Source organism: Nycticebus coucang, chromosome 4, assembly GCF_027406575.1.
Source record: "Nycticebus coucang isolate mNycCou1 chromosome 4, mNycCou1.pri, whole genome shotgun sequence".
Classification (NCBI taxonomy): domain Eukaryota; kingdom Metazoa; phylum Chordata; class Mammalia; order Primates; family Lorisidae; genus Nycticebus; species Nycticebus coucang.
The window spans coordinates 68049088-68068240 of record NC_069783.1 but is presented as its reverse complement, the minus strand read 5'-3'; the positions used below and the strand labels follow the sequence as shown (position 1 = coordinate 68068240).

At 39.7% G+C, this 19153-nt stretch overlaps 2 protein-coding genes across 6 annotated transcripts in view; both read left to right on the top strand.

Moving 5' to 3' along the window:
- NFU1 (NFU1 iron-sulfur cluster scaffold) overlaps nt 1–5336 on the top strand; it is a 50263-nt gene extending 44927 nt beyond the window's left edge. For 4 of the 5 annotated variants that reach the window (XM_053589019.1, XM_053589020.1, XM_053589023.1 and 1 more), the window contains 2 exons: nt 2193–2367; nt 5162–5336. In XM_053589019.1, the coding sequence (XP_053444994.1) occupies nt 2193–2367; nt 5162–5206 (220 nt within the window). In that variant the 3' untranslated portion in view covers nt 5207–5336. The remainder of the gene's footprint in view (nt 1–2192; nt 2368–5161) is intronic. The other variant, XM_053589021.1, reaches the window with a different exon arrangement.
- A 7649-nt stretch (nt 5337–12985) lies between these two features.
- The window catches only part of GFPT1 (glutamine--fructose-6-phosphate transaminase 1), a 73041-nt gene continuing 66873 nt past the window's right edge, over nt 12986–19153 (top strand). Inside the window, exon 1 of the mRNA XM_053588891.1 lies at nt 12986–13165. Within this exon, the coding sequence (XP_053444866.1) occupies nt 13159–13165 (7 nt within the window). The 5' untranslated portion in view covers nt 12986–13158. The remainder of the gene's footprint in view (nt 13166–19153) is intronic.

The window sequence follows — 19153 nt, the reverse complement described above, 5'->3', positions numbered from 1 at the left end:
TTTTTAGTAGAGACAGGGTCTTGTACTTGCTCAGGCCTCCCAGAGTGCTAGGATTACAGGGGTGAGCCTCCACACCCAGCCAGCAGTGCTTTTCAAAAAGACCTAGGATTAACAAATGAAGGAAATTTTAAGTAGGAGAATATCTGTATAACCTCTGTGTAAGCAAGTATTTTTTTTTAACCGTAGGACACAAAACAAAATCATGGCAAATACATACAAATTGTACTACAGTAAGATTATGACTTTGAAGACATCTCTTCATCAAAAGACACCATTTACAGTGAAAAAGCAAAACAGAGTAGAAGGTATTTATAGTGCACATGTCATATAAACAATCATGTAGAGACTAAAGCAGGCACTCCACAAAAGACAATAACATTGCCACCGAACATAAGAGAAAAGTGCTTAAACTCATTAGCATTTTGAATATTCAAATTTAAGCCACAACAAATTATTAATATAAATCCACTTGAATGGTTTAAACCATTAAGGTTGACAACACCATTAAGGCTGAGGCAAGAGAATTGCTTAAGCCCAAGAGTTTGGGGTTGCTGTGAGCTATGATGCCATGGCACTCTACTGAGGGCGACATAGTGAGACTCTGTCAAAAAAAAAGAAAGAAAAACAAAAGCCAAATACGAAAGAGAAATTCTATATGATTTCTAAGTAGAATTTTTTTTTAATTTTTAATTTCAGCTTGCTTGTTCATTCTTCTTCATTTGAAGTACTCTTTTTTTTTTTGTTTTGTTCATTTTCTTCTTCCTCTGATGGTGCTCTTTCCCATTGCCTCCCCAGTAGCTGGGATTATAGACGCCCATCATAACATCCGGCTGTTTTTGATGTTGTTAGTAGAGATGGGGTCTTACTCTGGCTTACTGCTGCTCATACTGGTCTCGAACCCCTGAGCTCAGAGCAGTCCACCCGCCTCGGCCTCCCACAGTGCTGGGCCTACAGGCGTGAGCCACCATGCCCAGCCTAGAATTTATATTTATAAATAATAAAGGTTTAAAAACAGACAAAACTAATCAATGGTGATAGAAATTAGGATAGTAGTTATGTTTAGCTGGGGGGAGTGATTAGAAGGAAATACAAAGAGGACCTCTGGGTTGCTGGTGTTCTGTTTCTTGGTCTGGATGGTAGTGACAAATGTATGTTCACTTTGTAAAAATTAATTGTACATATATGATTTATGCATTTTTCTATTAATGTATTAGTGTTATATTTCAATGAAAAGTTTACCTAAATAAAAAGAAGCCAACACTTGTCACTCTTCCTCTTCCTTCACAAAAGGAGTGAATCAGTAGATCTGAGGTAATTGTTAGGCCTAGTCTATGATGGAAAAATATCAGCTAACTCCTGGCAAATTTCCGGACTGCAAGCTTTCAAAAAAAGAAATGAAATAAGTCTAGTTCACTCCCAAAATAAATGGGAAAATACTAATTGATTTCTTGCTTCTAGTTCACTCCCAGTTTCTTGCTTAGCTAACTCCCTAGGAAACGAACTGGGCAGCAAAAACTATCCCCAGACTGACCTTTAAATAATACCAGGTAGGGAAAATACTGAGACTAAGATGTATGGGGGAAAGAATAGAAACTAAGATGTATGGGGGAAAATATTAAAACAAAAATGTATGACATATGGCTAACCGGAAAATTCTGCTTTTGTACAATGCTTGGTTGCTACCCTACCCTGGATACACCTGAACAGCCTGCGTGCCAACCAGGATGCAGACCAAGCCTTAAAAACCCAACCCCTTAAGGACTCGGGGCTGCTCTTAGAAACTTCATGTTGGGACACTGAGGCAGTCGCCCGTCGGCTCTTCAATAAAGGGATTCTGCTTGTGAATTCAGCTTGTTTGGCAGTATAGTCTTTGTGGAACTCCTGGGCACAAGAGTAATCACAGTAATTGTTAAGAAATTTGAAATCTTGCAGGCTTAAAAAGGTTGTTAACAAGCAAAAGAGAATGTTGTAATAAGTAAAGTGAATATTTGAATGAATTTTGGCATCTTATATTCTGAAAGTTAAAAAAATTAAAATTACGAATAAGCCTTAGCCACAGTTATTGTTCTGTATTATAAAAGTAACTCTTAACTTTGTAAATTTTATAAATACAAGATTCAAACTCTTAGCTGCATTCAATTTTTTCAATGGAAACTTCTATTTTTAAAAATATAAATATTCTGTGACCACAGGCCAACTGTGCTGGAAGATGGAGGAGATGTAATCTATAAAGGCTTTGAAGATGGCATTGTACAGCTGAAACTCCAAGGTTCTTGTACCAGCTGCCCCAGTTCAATCATTACTCTGAAAAATGGAATTCAGAACATGCTGCAGTTTTATATTCCAGAGGTAGAAGGTGTAGAACAGGTATGCCAGTATTACTATATGACAGTTTAGGTTTAATATTAAGGTAAATATTTGAAAAGAAAAGAAGTTCATGACCTAATTTTTTCTTGAAAGTCTAGATCTTCATGTTATAATTTTTATTAGACTTGAAATCTCCTTATTTTAGAACTTTTATGTTAAGAGAACCTACTACTTGCCAGGCATTTTTGCAAATAATTGCCTCATTTAGTTTTCTAATAATATGGTGCACTGAGTAATCCCATTTTGTATATAAGGAAACTGAGACTCAGAGGTTGTACCTTTGCTCTGATTGTACAAAAGTTATAAAAAGGGGATTCAAAACATGCAATTTTTATAGATGAAATTTATTTGTATTTTTTATAGTAGCCTTTTATTTTTAATACCTATTATGCCATGAGTTCATAGGGAAAATGCTCCAGCAGCTCAGGGAGAGGCCTTTCCATTGAATGTGACAAAGCTTGTTATATGCCTATTATGCCATCAATTCATGGGGTATAGGTTCCAGTTGAATATACTTCTATTCAACTGGTTCTCCTATGTGCTGTGCTGTACAGCTGTTATGCTATGAATTCATAGGGTAGATGAAATCTAAAAGTCTTTAATGCCAGATACGGTGGCTTATGCCTGTGATCTTAGCACTCTGGGAAGCCCAGGTGAGTGGATTGCTTGAACTCAGGAGTCTGAGACCAGCTTGAGCAAGAGCGAGACCGCGTCTCTAAAATAGCCAGGTGTTGTGGTAGTCCCAGCTACTTGGGAGGCTGAGGCAAGGGGATTGCTTGAGCCCAAGAGTTTGAGGTTGCTGTGAGCTATCATGCCATGACACTCTACTCCAGGCAACAGAGTGAGACTGTCAATAAATAAAAAAATAAAGTAAAAGTCTTTAGTGGAAGAGCTCCACTACAGTGTATTTATCTACTTTTTGTTCTTACATTTATCCACTTCTTGTTCTTAACCATACAGGCAAGAAGCTTGTTGAGAAATAATATTTTGTTGTATGTAGTATAGTAAGACAGAATACTGAGTAGGCAGGGTTCTAGGGCTTTGTAGCATGATACCAACGTTTTTTCCTGCCAACATACCTAAGGAATATAACACATTATCTTCTCAGCGGTAATAGTGACTGTCAGTGCAGTGGTTCTCAACCAAGAGGCCTAGCCTCAGTCAGAGAGATTATTAAGGAAGGGAAGAATGTATGGAAATTAGAAAGTTGAAAAAACTTCTTTGGTAATTCTGTGCCCTTAATGACTGTTTTGAGAGTCACTCATCTTTGGGTAGTATTAAAATTCATCCTTGAAGTTCTTATCAATTCCTCACTTGGAATTAAGCTCTTCTTAGGTCAAAATTTCTTTCAGTGTGTCTGTTCTGCTTTATGTTTATGCAGAAGTTCTCTAAGAGACTTGAAATCATGTATAGATCTTTGTATTCCTCTGTAACCACTAGCCCTGTGTCTTTTTTTTTTTTTTTTTTTTTGGCAGAGTCTAACTTTGTCACCCTTGGTACAGTGCCATGGCGTCACAGCTCACAGCAACCTCAAACACTTGGGCTTAAGCAATTCTCTTGCTTCAGCCTCCCAAGTAGCTGGGACTACAGGCACCCGCCACAATGCCTGGCTAGTTTTTAGAGATGGGGACTCTCTCTACCTCAGGCTGGTCTCAAACTCGTGAGCTCAGGCAATCCACCTGCCTCAGCCTTCTAAGTGCTGGGATCACAGGCGTGAGCCACCCTACCCAAAGCCCTGTGTCTTACACATGTCTTATATTGTACTTTGTATTAAATAAGTACTTGGGAATATTTTTCTAAATTAAATTATTTGGATTGGGTGTTGGCTGAGATTGGATATAAAGTATTCATTCCTTGAAAGTAATACCCATTTTTGCTCAACCCAGAAGATATACTGTGAAAGAATTTTTTTCTCTTGTTTGTCTCAGATCAACTAGGTTTTTGAAAACATATTTTTCTTACATTATCTTCTATGTGCCTTTTTAAAAAATTGCTTTTTAACTTTAGGTATGTTGACACTTTGATAGCTTAACAAAGCAACATTTTTATTCCCTTGTCCAGGGTGTGGTGAAGAATCGGTCTTGAGATTATAAATTTAATTGTAGTAGGTGTGGTGAGGAGGAAAAAAAATTCTTAGGTTTATATAACTCTTTTTTTTCCTCTCCAAAGGAGTTAATCTTTATTATCTTGATAATATATTAAAATGGAAAGATACTCGTCTTTTCATTTTTTCTTCAAGTATTCATTAGTATTTTTTTAAATTGAAAGTCTTCACATTTTTCTAAGGTTTAAAATGATCTTTTATCTGAATAAGACCAAAGTAAGTAGTTGCTAATATGGTAGTTTGTTTCTTTACATTTTTTAGGGATTCGTTTGTATAAAAATAAATGTTTTTTATAATAACAGTTTGCTACAGAATATATTTACATAACTAAACCGCTTTTGGGAAAAGACAAAAAGTCCAATTACATTAGTCTTATGGTTAGAGAATACCACGTAATTATTTATAATCTTCTCTGCCTAGCTGATTTTGCTGCTAGAACTCTTTTTTAAGACAAGGAAAGACACCTGTGCTTTAGTTATTTATCAAATAGTTAACTTGTTTTTATTTTTGTTAGGATATAAGTTATGATTCAAACTTTGTGCTTTAGGGCTGTTGATAGATTTATTATTATGAGATTGCCAGGCATTGTTATGAGTTAGAGTATATTAGCTAAGCAAGTAATATTAAAATCAGAAAGATGGCAGAATTTAATTCTTTTATTCTTAAATATTCTTTGTTTTTTGGTTTTAGGTTATGGATAATGAATCAGATGAAAAAGAAGCAAACTCACCCTAAAATAATCTGGATTTTCTTTGGGCACAAAAATTGGACTTGTTGACACTATATACCAAGATTTTATTATTAATATGCTGAGGAACTTGAGGATTAATAAAATATACCCTTTCTTCAGAGAATGATATATAAATATTGCATGTTTGCTTTACCTCATAGGAGTTATTTATAACATCCTGAATCATGTCTACATGTGGACTTTATCCAAGGATATTTTTATTTTTGTTCCTCATTTCTCATGGTTCCTTTTTTGCAGATGTGTAAAGCAGTTTAAATACATTTTCCCTCACTGAATTTATTTACTTTTTTATACAAAAATAGTGAGAATGCTTTTTAAAGTATTCTAAGGTGGCTTAGCTTTTTGCGAGATGTCTAAAATTATTTTTATTAACGTTTTAAAAAAAACCTAACAATTCTGGTTTAAAAATGGTGTCTGGCTACTGGACCTTACTTTAGTACTTGTAACTTCTCATTGAAAGACCCACACTTTCACAACCAAATAATAATGCTAAAACTTCAAAAACTAAATTCCAGAATCTACACATAATTTCCAAGGGTTATAAAATAGAGCAGAATGAGAAAAATTGCCTCAGTATGTCAAGTCTTCACCTTACAAAGCAAAATCTCTGAAAAAAAGATGAGAAGCTGTTTTGGTCCTTCTGCTCTCTTGTCTTGGCTCAGAGATTCATATCTGTGCCATGCCAAAAATTTGGACAGCTATCTTTCAACCATAAGGATACTCCTCTTTCAGATAGCCAAGAGAGCAAATTGCCTTCTCTTATTTTTCTATAGTAATTCAGAGACAGCAGTTCACAGAAACTATTTAGAAAGGAAAGATGGGAAAATGGCAGTGTCACATTGCATTTCTGGAATTCTAGTCCCTAAAAGTATGGAGGTTAAGATAGTGATGGAAATAAAAAGAACTCTTTAGCGGTTGTTAATGCTAGGAATTGAAGTTTTTAGTTTTGTCCTTCGGTTTAGTGAAACAAACCGTGGGGTTTGAGAATTTATTCCTTAGCCATCATAAGCGAATTGAGTTTAGACATTGGGAATTGGTTTGCGAACGAGATACCTCTGCCCTTTAGCTATAGGAAATAGAGAATGTAGAAGAGATGCAATTAATGGCAAGTCTTGGATATGACCACAAAATAAGTGGCTGAGGTAGGCAGAGGATTAGATTATTGATTATTGTAAGAGGAAATTATGGAACTGATATTGGAAAGATTTTCTGCATAAGGCAACATTCATGAAGAACAATATGGAGGAAAGGTGAACATTTTAGGCATAAAGAACAGTATTATCAGTGTGAAATGCATCTGGGAACCATTAAGAAGCTAAGTATGGCCTGAGTATGAAGTGGAAGTGCTTCACTGGATATGGTACAGAAGTAGGCAGTGGCGGTGTGGAGGGTGCTGCAGAAATTCCGGTTTCCTACCCAACATATATCCCTACTTCCTGTTAAGGGAGGTCCTCTCAGTAGTTCTCACTCCAGTCCCATGGGAGAAGTTATAACTTGCCTAAACTAGTCATTTTAACTCCATTTCTCTGTGCTAATCATTAGCTATTAGAGAAAGTCTGTTGGAGAATTCTGGAAAGATTTTCTTTCCTGAATGAGAGAGAGTTAATCTCTGGAAAAAAGGATCTTTTCCCATCCATTTCTTTCTTCCTGCTTGACTGATAACCTCACTAGCGTGAGGTGTCCAAAGCAATGATAGCCAACTTGTAATCATTACGAGAAGCTGGTCCACCAAAAATGGCAAGGAAGAGAGAGAGTCTGGATCCTAGAAGACATTGTTGATTTTTGAGCCAGCCCAGGAACCACCCACTTATAGGGATTATATGATGTGTGATAAATGTTTTTCTTTTTCTTTTCTTTCTTTCTTTTCTTTTTTTTTTTTTTTGAGACAAGAGTCTCAAGCTGTTGCCCTGGGTAGAGTGCTGTGGTGTCACAGCTCACAGCAACCTCAAACTCTTGGGCTTAAGGGATTCTCTTGCCTCAGCCTCCCAAGTAGCTGGGCCTACAAGTACCCAGCTATTTTTGTTGTAGTTGTCATTGTTTGGTGGGCCTGGGCTGGATTCAAACCCACCAGCTCCGGTGTATGTGGCTGGCGCCCTAGCTGCTGAGCTACAGGTGCCGAGCCTGTTTTTCTTGTTTTACTATGTAGTCACTGTTATGAGGTATTCTGTTATTTAAAGCTGATTGGATTTTAATAGGCAAAGAGGCTGGTAAATAACAGAATTTAGTAAATAATTTGTACTGTTTTTCCATTTGTGGCAGACTGCCAAATGTCAACCTTAAAATGAAAACAAATTAATACGTAGTTTTCAATTAATTGAACTACTGTTCAAAGATGAATTTAAAAGGTACAGCTTAATCAGGTTTTTAAGTATTTACACTTAATTTTCCCAATGCATCCTACAGAAAGAAAATAGTCATTCACTATTAGCTGTGTTTAGCTAAGATAAAAATAGGAATTAATCTCCTAAATTATATAAAAAATTTTTATATGAAGTATTTTTGAAAACATTATAAATAAGGACATTTCAGTAAGTATTTGAAACTGAGATTATCAGTCAAGAGTAAGCCACGTAGGTGAAGGATTTTTCACCAGCCAAAATAAGGATGAATTCCTATACAGAATGACACATACGGTCATGTGAGCAGAATATATAAAAACAGCAAACTTGCACTGAGCATTCACTCTGTGACTAACTGTGCTAAGAGCCTTAGATTTCTGAAGTCATTTAGTTCTATGAGCTAGGTAACTATTATTTGTCTCCATTTTCATGGACTGGAAGATGGAGGCACAGGAAAAGTACATTTTCTATTGCCATATAACTTCAGTGGTAAAGCCAGAAATGTGAACTCTGGCATTCTGGGCACACAGCCTACCTGTACACATTGCTATGCTACTTACTATTCTGCCTTAAGGGAGCTGGGCCCGCATAACCCTCCTGAGTATTCCTACTTAAGGGAGCAGAGAAGCTTTTCTTGCTTTCATAGGTAGGTGTTTTCTAGTGGAAAAGTTTTCCATCTCTTTTACTTAATCTAGAACCACAGTAGGCAGAAACAATGGTATGTAGATGTGTGTCCTCTCTTTTACGTAGGAATACAAAGTTGGTTGCTCTCCAGTGGGAATCTACACCCTTCTTGGGAAACTCCAGGCTTATATGCCCCTTTCCCACATCTGAGTTACCTGCGATAACTTCACAGGGGCTCTGGGTCCTTAATATTTCTATGGATTTTTTAACTCCAGGCAGCTTTCTGAATGGTGAGCCCCTTACTGCGGCTCTGATCACATCCTACAGGACAGAAATAGTAGGTTAAAGATAGGACCAGTTAATCTCATGGTTTCCAATTTGTTGACTTTCCTGGCAGTAGAATGAGTTTCTTTCTAGCAGAGCTAGAATCCTCTACCCCAGCTTCTGCCTACAGGAAAAATCTGGAGCCACTCTGAAGAGGAGTATTGAGGAGAATGCAGGAGGTCCCTGAGATTATAGGTATAGGTAGAGATAAATGAATAGAGCTGATAACATTTTAGGTCAGATTTGTATGTAACTCAGATCTCTGATGGACGCCGCATATACAGTAATAATGACAAGAATATGATAATGGCTCATAACAATACCTCTGCGGTGGCTCACGCCTGTAATCACAGCCGAGGTGGGTGGATTGCTTGAGCTCACAGGTTCAAGATCTGCTTGAGCCAAAGTGAGACGTTGTCTCTAGAAATAACCGGGCACTGTGGCAGGCACCTGTAGTCAAAAGCTACTTGGGAGGCTGAGTCAAGAGAATTGCTTGACTCAAACTCAAGAGTTTGAGGTTGCTGTGAGCTATGATGCCATGGCACTCTACTAAGGGCAACAAAGTGAGACTCTTGTCTCAAAAAAACCCCAAACAACCCCCCCAAATAATAATACCCCTGTGGTGTAATGATAAGTTACAGAAATTATTGTGCTCTTTTAATTCAAACAATATTCTAAAAACTCATTACAAGTTTATATAGGAGATAAAAGAAATTTCAAACAAGAATATTAAAGGTTAACATTTATCAATGTTGCATCAATGGTAGGCTAATAGAAATGTTGTATGGGTGGATTGCTTGAGCTCATGAGTTTGAGACCAGCCTGAGCAAAAAGCAAGATCCTATCTCTACTGAAAATAGAAAATCTGAGGCAAGAGGATTGCTTGAGCCCAAGAGTTGGAGGTGTGAGCTATGACGCCAAGACACTCTACCCCGGGCAATAGCTCGAGACTTTGTCTCAAAAAAAAAAAAGACAAAAGTAATGCTGGGTGTGAGTAATGGTATAAACAGTGAGACTAGCACCCAGGGTAAGGTGCTGTGCCAGTGAACTGCTTATGCCATGTGGGTTTGTTTACAGGTATAGGAGAAAATAGTTTCCAAATTACTAATTTAAACTCTTTAAATTATCTTTATGGAGAGACTTAGGAGCCTGCTTCTAAGTATGAAATGCTATAAATTGAATCATTGGCAACCCAGGGATTGCATGTACTACTTCTAGTTAGAATTAGCATGCTTTTTCCTCAAGCCTGAGGTTTCCTGGGGGGCAGTGAAGCCATGTTCATTGGATGTAGTAGGCATCCTTTGTTCGCTGTCTTCATTCTTTTAGCAATATATAGATTCCCTTTCCACTGAAGAATTAACTGCTCTCCCTTGTGCTATTTGGCTGTATGACTCTATATGGCTCTTGTGCAGCTGTCCTATTACAATGTCCTGTCTTTGACACAGGGGTGGGGCATATGACTCACACTGGGTTGATCAGAATCCTTGCCTAGAATATAAAAAATTAAGGAATGGCCTCTTTCCCCTTGGACTACAATGAATGATGCCCTTACCATCATTACTTTTTTTTGTTGTTCTGAATGGGTTTTTTTTGTTTGTTCATGTTTTTAGGGATCATCATCATCTCTGTTGTAAGCTGAAGTGCAGTGGTGCAATCATAGTTCAAACTCCTGAGCTCAAGCCATCCTCCCACCTCAGCCTCTCCAGTAGCTAGAACTACAGGCATGCATCACCATGCTTGGCTAATTAAAAAAAATTTTTTTTAAAGATGGTGTTGCACTGTTGCCCAGGCTGGTCTCAAATTTCTGCTCAAGCAGTCCTCTTGCTGTGGACTCTAGAAGTTCTGAGATTACAGGTGTGAGCCACTGCCCAGCTTAGTTCAGAACTTTTTGATCAGGAGAGAAAACCCTTTCCATTTCCTCAGATGTTTAAATTAGACCCAGATGTCTCCTTTCCTTTACAGATCATCTATTTTCTTTTTCCACAGGCTATATTCCCAAAGGCCCAGCTAAGGCAGAGCTCCCTATAGAGGGAGTTCAGACAAACGAAGTTCTGTATCAGTATCTTGCCTGGCACATGGTTATAAAGCGTTTTTTGTTGTGGTGGGTTAGTGAGGTTCTTCAAGGCTTGGTTTAGAAAATACTGGTCTTCAAAGTTTCTTTCTCTTGACTGGTACACAACCATCTTCCAAGATAGCTGTAGAATGGAGGTGGATAAGACATTGATAGTCATTGTGGCAGTAGCAGGCAAAGGATTTAACAGATATTAGAGCATGAAAATTTTGGTGGTACTGCTTGCATTTTCTTTGTGACATAGACAAGTTTTGCTGCCAGTGCACAAAGGTGTTGCCTTAAGCATAAAACTATACCTTGACTCCTGGGCAATATTACTGTCTTAGATGAAGGTTCTTAGGCTAAGATAGAGCCTTCTGTTTTTTGAATTAAGAAATGGGGGGACCAAGAATGGTGGCTCACTTACAATCCCAGCACTGAGGTGGGAGGATTGCTTGAGGCCAATTCAAGACAAGCCTGGCAACATAGCTAGACACTGTCTCTACCAAAAAAAAAAATTCAGCAGGGGATGATGGAGTGCATGTGTAGTCCTTGCTACCCAGGAATCTGAGATGGAGGAACCCTTGAGCCTGGAAGTTTGAGGTTACAATCAGCCATGATCATGCCACTGCATTCCAGCTTGGGTATTATAGAGTGAGACCTGTCTCTTAACATATGTGTGTGTGTGTATCTTGCCTGGCAATAAACAGCAGTTTTTTAAACTTTGCTCTGAGTTATCTAGGAACCTGTTTGAGGGATTGAAATATCAAAAGTCTTTTAGGGGAAAACCAGTTTGATTAGTTAAATGTTACTTTTTCCAGCCTCTCTTCAAGGCAGGTGAAAGCCATTTTTCCCCCTAAGAAAAACTGAAAGCACTTGGCTTCCTTGATCATACAATCAGCCAGAAGGTAAATTCTGCTAAGAAGATATGGCTCCTTTCACTCTTTCAAAAACATTTCTGATGTCTTACGTTTTGTTAGGGTCTATGGTAGATGCTGGGTTTGCAAAGATCTGTTATAGGTTCAAGAAACTTATAGTCTAGTGGGGAAATACATTAACAGAAAGAAAATAATAAAATATAAAAGTATATTGCTTTATGGGGGCAGCTAAAAGAATGAGCACACTTCTCTGTGTAGGGAAGGTGAAAGAGGCTTTCCTGAAGACGGAGCATTAAACAGATTTCTTGAACTTTTTTTTTTGGCCAGGGCTGGGTTTGAACCCGCCACCTCCGGCATATGGGACCGGCGCCCTACTCCTTGAGCCACAGGCGCCGCCCCATTAAACAGATTTCATGGGGATTCCATGCGGAGATAGAAAAATGTGCAAAAGATCTGGGAATCTTGGCCCACTTGGGGAACTACCTGTTCAGCCTTGCTGGAGTGGATAGGGGTGGAAGGTAGAGTAAGGCCAGACACCTAAATAGCGGTTAGAACTTCAGTTTTGCGTGCCACTTAGGTTTTAAATTTGATTCTAGTCTACAGCCATTCATTAATAGAGTCCTGATAACCATCTACATTTGACTAAAGATACCATCTAAATCTTCTTAAAGCAAATGCCCAGGTAATTCTCAGAAATATTGTCACTCCCTAATCAAGTTTCTAGGCAAGAATAGTGCATTAATCCATAGAATTGATCGTTCATGAATAAAATGAGGCTGTTAAAGCTAGCAATTCCTAGTCCTCTCAGGTGGGCTATCGTTCGTGGGCCAGCAAGTTCTGAAGCCCACGTTCATGGTTGGATGTATGAACTGGACGGTCCTCCCTCCACCTCCACAATAAACTAGGAGTTAGAGAGGCATGGCTGAAGGTGGGGATGGAGTGCGAACGGCTTTTAAAGGTCAGAGTTTAAGTAAAAAATTGAATTGCCTGTCACCAGAAAGACTGACCGAACCTGAATGTCAGGCACTTTGCAGTCAAAGATTTTGGCACCTCCCTCCTCCCACCTCACCCAGTTGTTTGCAATTTTTCTTCAGCTCTATGTCCCTTTTCCACCCTTATTTTCTTTTGTCCCCCAGGATCCTCTTTTCATCTCTCCTGCTTTTTTCCTACTCTTCCCCCGCTCCGTGGGGTGTCGGAACTTGGAGCCTGAGGTTGCGCAGGGCGCGCTCCCCGATATATTTGTACGGATAAGAATTTCATCCTCCTGTTTCTGTCATTCCTTGACAAGCACCGAGTTTCTCCTTCCTCACCACCGGTTCTCTGCCCCCGAGCAGGCGGATCCAGGAACTCCAGGCGGATGCAGCCACGAGTAGCTGCCACGTCTCCGCCGCCAACAGTCCTACGCCTGCGTGGGCTCCGAGGGCGGGGCAGCACGGGGAGGTGGGACCTGCGCCTCTGAGCGACACGGACGTGGACCAGTGGGGCCTACCGGCGGCGGCGCGGTGCGTGCCGAGGGGCGGGGCCTGACGGCAGTTGCTGTTATAGCCAGGGAGGCTGAGAAGCTTGTCTTTGCCCCCGCGGTCGCATCCTCCAGATAGTCGTGTGGGCGCCACCTCGGATCTTGAGCGCTGCGGTCGTCCCCGGAGCTAGTGTGCGTGTGTGTGTGTCCCTGATCCTGCCAGCTGCTCGCCTTTCACCGTGCGGGCCCTGACTCCTGCATCATGTGCGGTAAGGGAGCCGGGGGTGGGGGGCGTGTTGCGGGGCGGTGTTGGGGTGCGGTGCCGGCGCCTCTGTGACCCAAGAAGCTGGAGTGAGCAGGGTGCAAAGTCTGGGTAATGGGCGAGAGTCGTCCCCGGTGGCTGCGGGTGCTGGGGCCCGGGCTGGCATCTGTGGGCAGGAGGGGGGCTGGTGGCCCGATGGAAGGCACCTGAGAAGAGGGCGGGCCCTAGAGGGAATATTGTGGCCCGACGGGGGAGTCTTTGCGTAAAGGAACCGAGAGGGGAGAGAAATGAGAAATACATCTATATGGAGAAAGGAGAGGGATGAGGGAATTGAGGTGTGGAGGGGGTGCCGTCCAAAGCGGTCCTCCAGGTGAATGAGGCAACCTGTGGAACATCGGGTGAGGTCTTTTGACTTACCTTGCATTCTTCTAAGGTTTACCTTTCAAAAAATATATTAGTTGCCTTTTTTTCAGGCAGGCCCAACAGAAAAAAGACTTTAGCTAGAACTACCACGGCAGCATTAAAGGTGATCCTACTTCCTGCTACTCCCTGTCTCCACCGAAACATTGCTAATCAGTAACTTGGTGAATGGGCTTAGTCCCTATCCTGTGGTGGAGGAGGCACGGAAATATCTGTGGCAATGATTTTATAGAATGTACCATTTGTGTGTGCACCTATTTAAAAATACTAGCTATGAACAACATTGATGTATCCCTTGCATGGGTACCCATTTAAAATACTAGTTATGAAAAATTTCAAATGTCTTTCCTAGAACAGTTAAGGTAAAGTTAGGCCGTTTTTATTTCATGTTTTGAAAGTTAGTCATTTTATTAATGAAAGGGATTGCGAGATGGTATCTGACATGACTGATGTTAAATCTGTCATGACTCTGAAATGAATATTAACTTGGCCATTGTCAGCAAAAAGAATTGTATTCTTACCTTTGTTATTGAAATTTACAAGGGGCTTTATCAGAACACTTTGTGTGTGTGTGTGGTTTTTGGCCGAGGCTGGATTTGAACCCACCACCCCACCACCTCCAGCAAATGGGACTGGCGCCCTATCCCTTTGAGCCACAGGCGCCGCCCTATCAGAACACTTTTTAAAGAGAAGTGAAGTTGTAATAGAATTGAAGTTATCTTGGAAACTTACTCTTTGCAGCCTTTTCCATGAAGGAACTGAGCAGGAGGTGGATTATACTCATTAGTGTATATTTTTCCTGTATTTAACTTTATGCTCATTTCAGCTTCTGAAAATGAGGAGTAGGTTTAAATTTAGAGTAGATTAAAAAAACCTACCTAAAAACAGAAACACCTATAAATAGCGTACTGAAATTATTAGAGTCAAGCTGACTTCAGAATCAGTTATACTTTTGCAATGTCTAGTTAGTGTAATGGGTTTGCAGAATACCTTGACAAACTGATTAATCACCAGTGTGCTTCATTTGGTAATTAACTGTTCCTGACAGGAAAGTATGTGCCTAACCAAGTACCAGACATTCTGGTTATAGGTAGTTTCATCATCTTGCTCTGGGAAAAAAGAAAAGTAGTCAGAGTAGTATAAAATTAAAAAAAAAAAAAAGATTTGGTTTAGAAAAGGTTCAAGTAAGGTTGAGACTTTTAGAATGGAGACTAAATTTTGGGCATTTTCACAGTTGGTATCTCCATTCCACAGAGTTTTACTGCTAAGAAAATAGGTTATGAAGAATAAATAAAAAGTTAGTATTATATTTGAAGAATTTCTAAAGTCCTGCTTTTAACTCAGACTAGAATTTTACATGTTTCTAGGAATAGTGTTCAGAATTTGTTTCTTTTCTAATGTAAATTCTAAAAGTTAAGATAAGTTTATTATTTTCCTTCCACTTTTTTTTTTTTTTTTTTTTTTTTTGAGACAGAGTCTCACTATATAGTCCTCGGTAGAGTGCTGTAGTGTCACAGCTCACAGCAACTTCCAACTCTTGGGCTTAGGTGATTTTCTTGCCTCAGCTTCCCAAGTAGCTGGGACTACAGGCACCTGCCACGATGTCCAGCTATTTTTTGTTGTAGTTGTGATTGTTGTTTAGCTGGCCCTGTCCGGGTTCGAACCCACCAGCCTCGGTGTTATGTGGCTGGCACCGTAACCACTGTGCTATACACCAAGCCTTCCTTCCATGTCTTAATTATTGACCTAGCTTTTTAGAAGAAGATGTAGCTTAGGCTGGTCTCAAACTGGTGATCTCAGGTGATCTATCTGCCTTAACCTCTCGCAGTTGCTAGGATTACAGGTGTGAGCCGCTGTGCTCGGCCTTAAATGTGTTAATAATAAGCATTATGAATCTTATAGAGGAAAATAATGTGTCTGTTTTCTACATTTATCTTCCTCTTATTCTTGGTTCTTTGGAATACACCTTGTCTTTTTCATTTGTATTACTTTTGGTTTTGCTGAGGGGCAATCAAGTCGTGTAAACTACCCCCAGCTTTTAACAGGTTTTGCTGTTTTTACAAAAGTGGGGTTATACACTTCTGATCTGGTGGTGTATATAAATGGAATTTTTGTAAATGAGGTCCTTGCAATTTATAAGTATCTTTAAATGAATCCTTTAAAAATCTTTTGTAATTTTACTGTCTATATATGGCTTTGGGGATAATTGAGGGATGGTAAAATTTTCTATTAGCATTAGTATAAAACCGGTAGTGTTAACATATCTTTAGAAATCATATTGGATATAAAGAAGTTGTGAGAAAAAATATTTAATTGCTTAATAAGCATTTCCGAAATAGTGTTCCCGGGAAAGAGAGTAGATCATAGGTGCTGATAATGAGCAGTAGAAAGGGCAAAGAGTTTTGTAATTTACAAGGCTGGAAAATTCTACTCTTGGTAATTCACAATTAGCAAGATTAAAGGTTCTAAAGTTCTAAAACCTGTTAACTTTGTTTAACCTAGTATTTCTTGAGAAAGGGTCTCACTTTGTCATCCTCAGTAGAGTATTGTGGTACCACAACTCACAGCAACCTCCGGCTCTTGGGCTTAGGCAATTCTCTTGCCTCAGCCTCCCGAGAAGCTGGGACGACAGGCACCTGCCACAACACCTGGCTATTTTTTTTGTTGCAGTTTGGCTGGGGCTGGGTTTGAACCCACCACCCTCAGTATATGGGTCCGGCGCCTTACTCACTGAGCCACAGGCACCACCCTAACCTAGTATTTCTTAAACCTTTAATTATGAAATATTTTCTTCACCTCATCCCTATTTAGCATCCTGTGATCCTCATCCTTCACCTCATCCCTCTTTAGCATCCCTTTAGAGCAGGTGTCCTCAAACGTTTTAAACAGGGGGTCAATTCACTGTTCCTCAGACCATTGGAGGGCCAGACTATAGTTTAAAAAAAAACAAAACTATGAACAAATTCCTATGCACACTGCATCTTATTTTGAAGTAAAAAACAAAATGGGAACAAATACAATTCACACTGCTTCATGTGGCCCGCGGGCCGCAGTTTGAGGACGCCTGCTTTAGAGAGATGACTAAGGGAGTTGCCTTCAAGGAATTACTTTTTAAAATGAATGCATGTGCAACAACTGTAGGTGATAATACACAGCCCTTGTTCATTGCCCTGTCTTAGACCACAAGTGGAATGAGTAGAAATTCAGAGATTGAAGAGCTCTGGGCTTTGGATGGATGTCTGTGTTTGCCCAGTAATGTTCTGGATGATGGGGCAGGATTATTTGAGGAATAATGCTGGTTGGTAGAGAATTAGCATACCGTGAGAAATAATCATTGGTGGGATGAATGGAGGCAGAAATAGATTGAGAACTGCCAGTGTGAGGGTGGGGAGTTGAAGGAGGAAATGCAAGTGCCAGGAAAAGAAACCAAAGAACGGTGGTTAAAGGCAAGAGTTTCAAGGTCTTGGACAGAGTGCGAAATAGAAGATCATTCATATTCAGTACTGTAGAGAGAAATTGATTGGATTTAGCTATGAGGAAATCATTAGAGAATTTGCACATATGAAAGCAGAAGGGCTGGAGTTTGTGTTCTGGAGGAGGTTTGCAAGTAATACCAACAAGAAGAGGGAGTATTGCTTGACTGAAGTCCCCTGGGAGTGCTGGAAAGTGGAGTTCTGGAGCTATGGTTCCTGACCCTTAGGTGTGAAGTTGTTACAGGGTGTTGATTGCTTGATTCATACTCTAAATGTTATCTATAACATGAATAAAAGTTATTCTAGATCATTGAATAATAAAAATTTAAATCACTGTTGTGTAGGAGTCTCAGAACATTTTGATGTTAACAAAAGGGTTCTATATTTGCAAAGTTGGAGAATAACTCAGGTTACAAGACTTACAAACAGGAGAGCCTAGCTTCAGAAAGTAACATGTAGAATATGTCTTTTTTGAGCTTGTAAGGAAAGATAAGAAGTATATATGGTGTTAACACCGTTGAAGATGAAGCTTTAATTCTATGAAGTGAGGCTATGCCAAAAATATAAAAGAAGCCAGGAAGAGAGAAATGGGGATTTGAGGGCAGTGCATATTCTGGACTCTAAAATAATACCTAGGGGAAATTGAAAGTTAGACAAGTGATGAATTAATAGGATTGGTTGGGTGGTGCCTGTGGCTCAGTGAGTAGGGTGCCATCCCCATATACTGAGGGTGGCGGGTTCAAACCCAGCCCCAGCCAAACTACAACAAAAAATAGCTGGGCATTGTGGCAGGGGCCTGTAGTCCCAGCTACTTGGGAGGCTGAGGCAAGAGAATCACCTAAGCCCAAAAGCTGGAGGTTGCTGTGAGCTGTGATGCTACGGCACTCTACTGAAGGCAACAAAATGAGACTCTGTCTCTAAAAAAAAAAAAAATACGAGTGGTCAGCATTTGAGGGAGCCTATCTGAAAGTGGACGGACATGAATGAATGAGTTGTGCATAGCTCTCAGTTCAGGAAGAAGTACTCAGGGATGTAGGAGTCAGAACACAGTGGGCCCAGAACGACTGACTTGGCAGGATGATGAAAAATTGTGGTCTAATGTGAAGGGTCAAAGAGAAGTGAGGGAGATGTGGTATTTGAAAGTTTGTGAGCAGAACGTGAGTGAATGCTTTTATCTTGAGAAAGATGATGACATAGGGAGGCTTTGAGGGTGTGTATGATCAGAGATGTTAGGGCTTAACCAGTGTTGTGAGCTCCAGAATGTTAAATGTGCAAGAGAGGTGTCATGAAGCCCCTTTCAGTGGCAACAGATAAAATTAACAACAGAGTAGGGGAGACACGAACCAGCATTTTGTAAATAGGAAAATGATGTAGAGCAATTAAAGACACACAAAGAATTAAAATCTTCATTGTGTACCTCTGTATAATTATTTCTTTGTGCTTTTAGGATTATAGAAAATGTATCTCAAGTAATACTTCATCTTTTCAAGGAATCTTATGTGTTGAATGTGACTCTTATTATACTATTGAATATTTTTATGATAAACATCTAATTGATGTTAGGTTTAATTGCAGCATTGTTTGTAATTGCAAAGATTTAAAAAAAATCTCAATAGGGAAGTAGTTATATAAATGTAGGGTAAATCTATTATAGACTGGTATTCAGCCATTAAGTAGAATAAGGTAGATGTGCTTGTACTAATATAGAAAGATCTCCAACGTCTTAAAAATAGTACAGGCCAAGTGTGGGGTTCATCCCAGGGATTTGGAAGGCTGAAACAGGAGGATCGCTCGAGGCCAGGAGTTTGAGACCATCATGAGCAACATTGCAAGACCTTGTCCCTACAAGAAAAGAAAAAGAGTACAGAAGGACACACACATACACACACGTATATAGATAGTATCATCATATTTATGTGTTTTTAAAAAGCCCTTTAAAACCATATACATCTAGGCTCATATCTGTAGAAAAATATGAAGGACTGGGACAGTGTGGAAGGGCTTAACTGTGGTTACTCTGAGGAGGGGATTGGAACCTGTGAGGAGGTAAAAGGGGGATTTTTCACACTTTATAGCAACCATATAGTTTGAATCTTTAATAA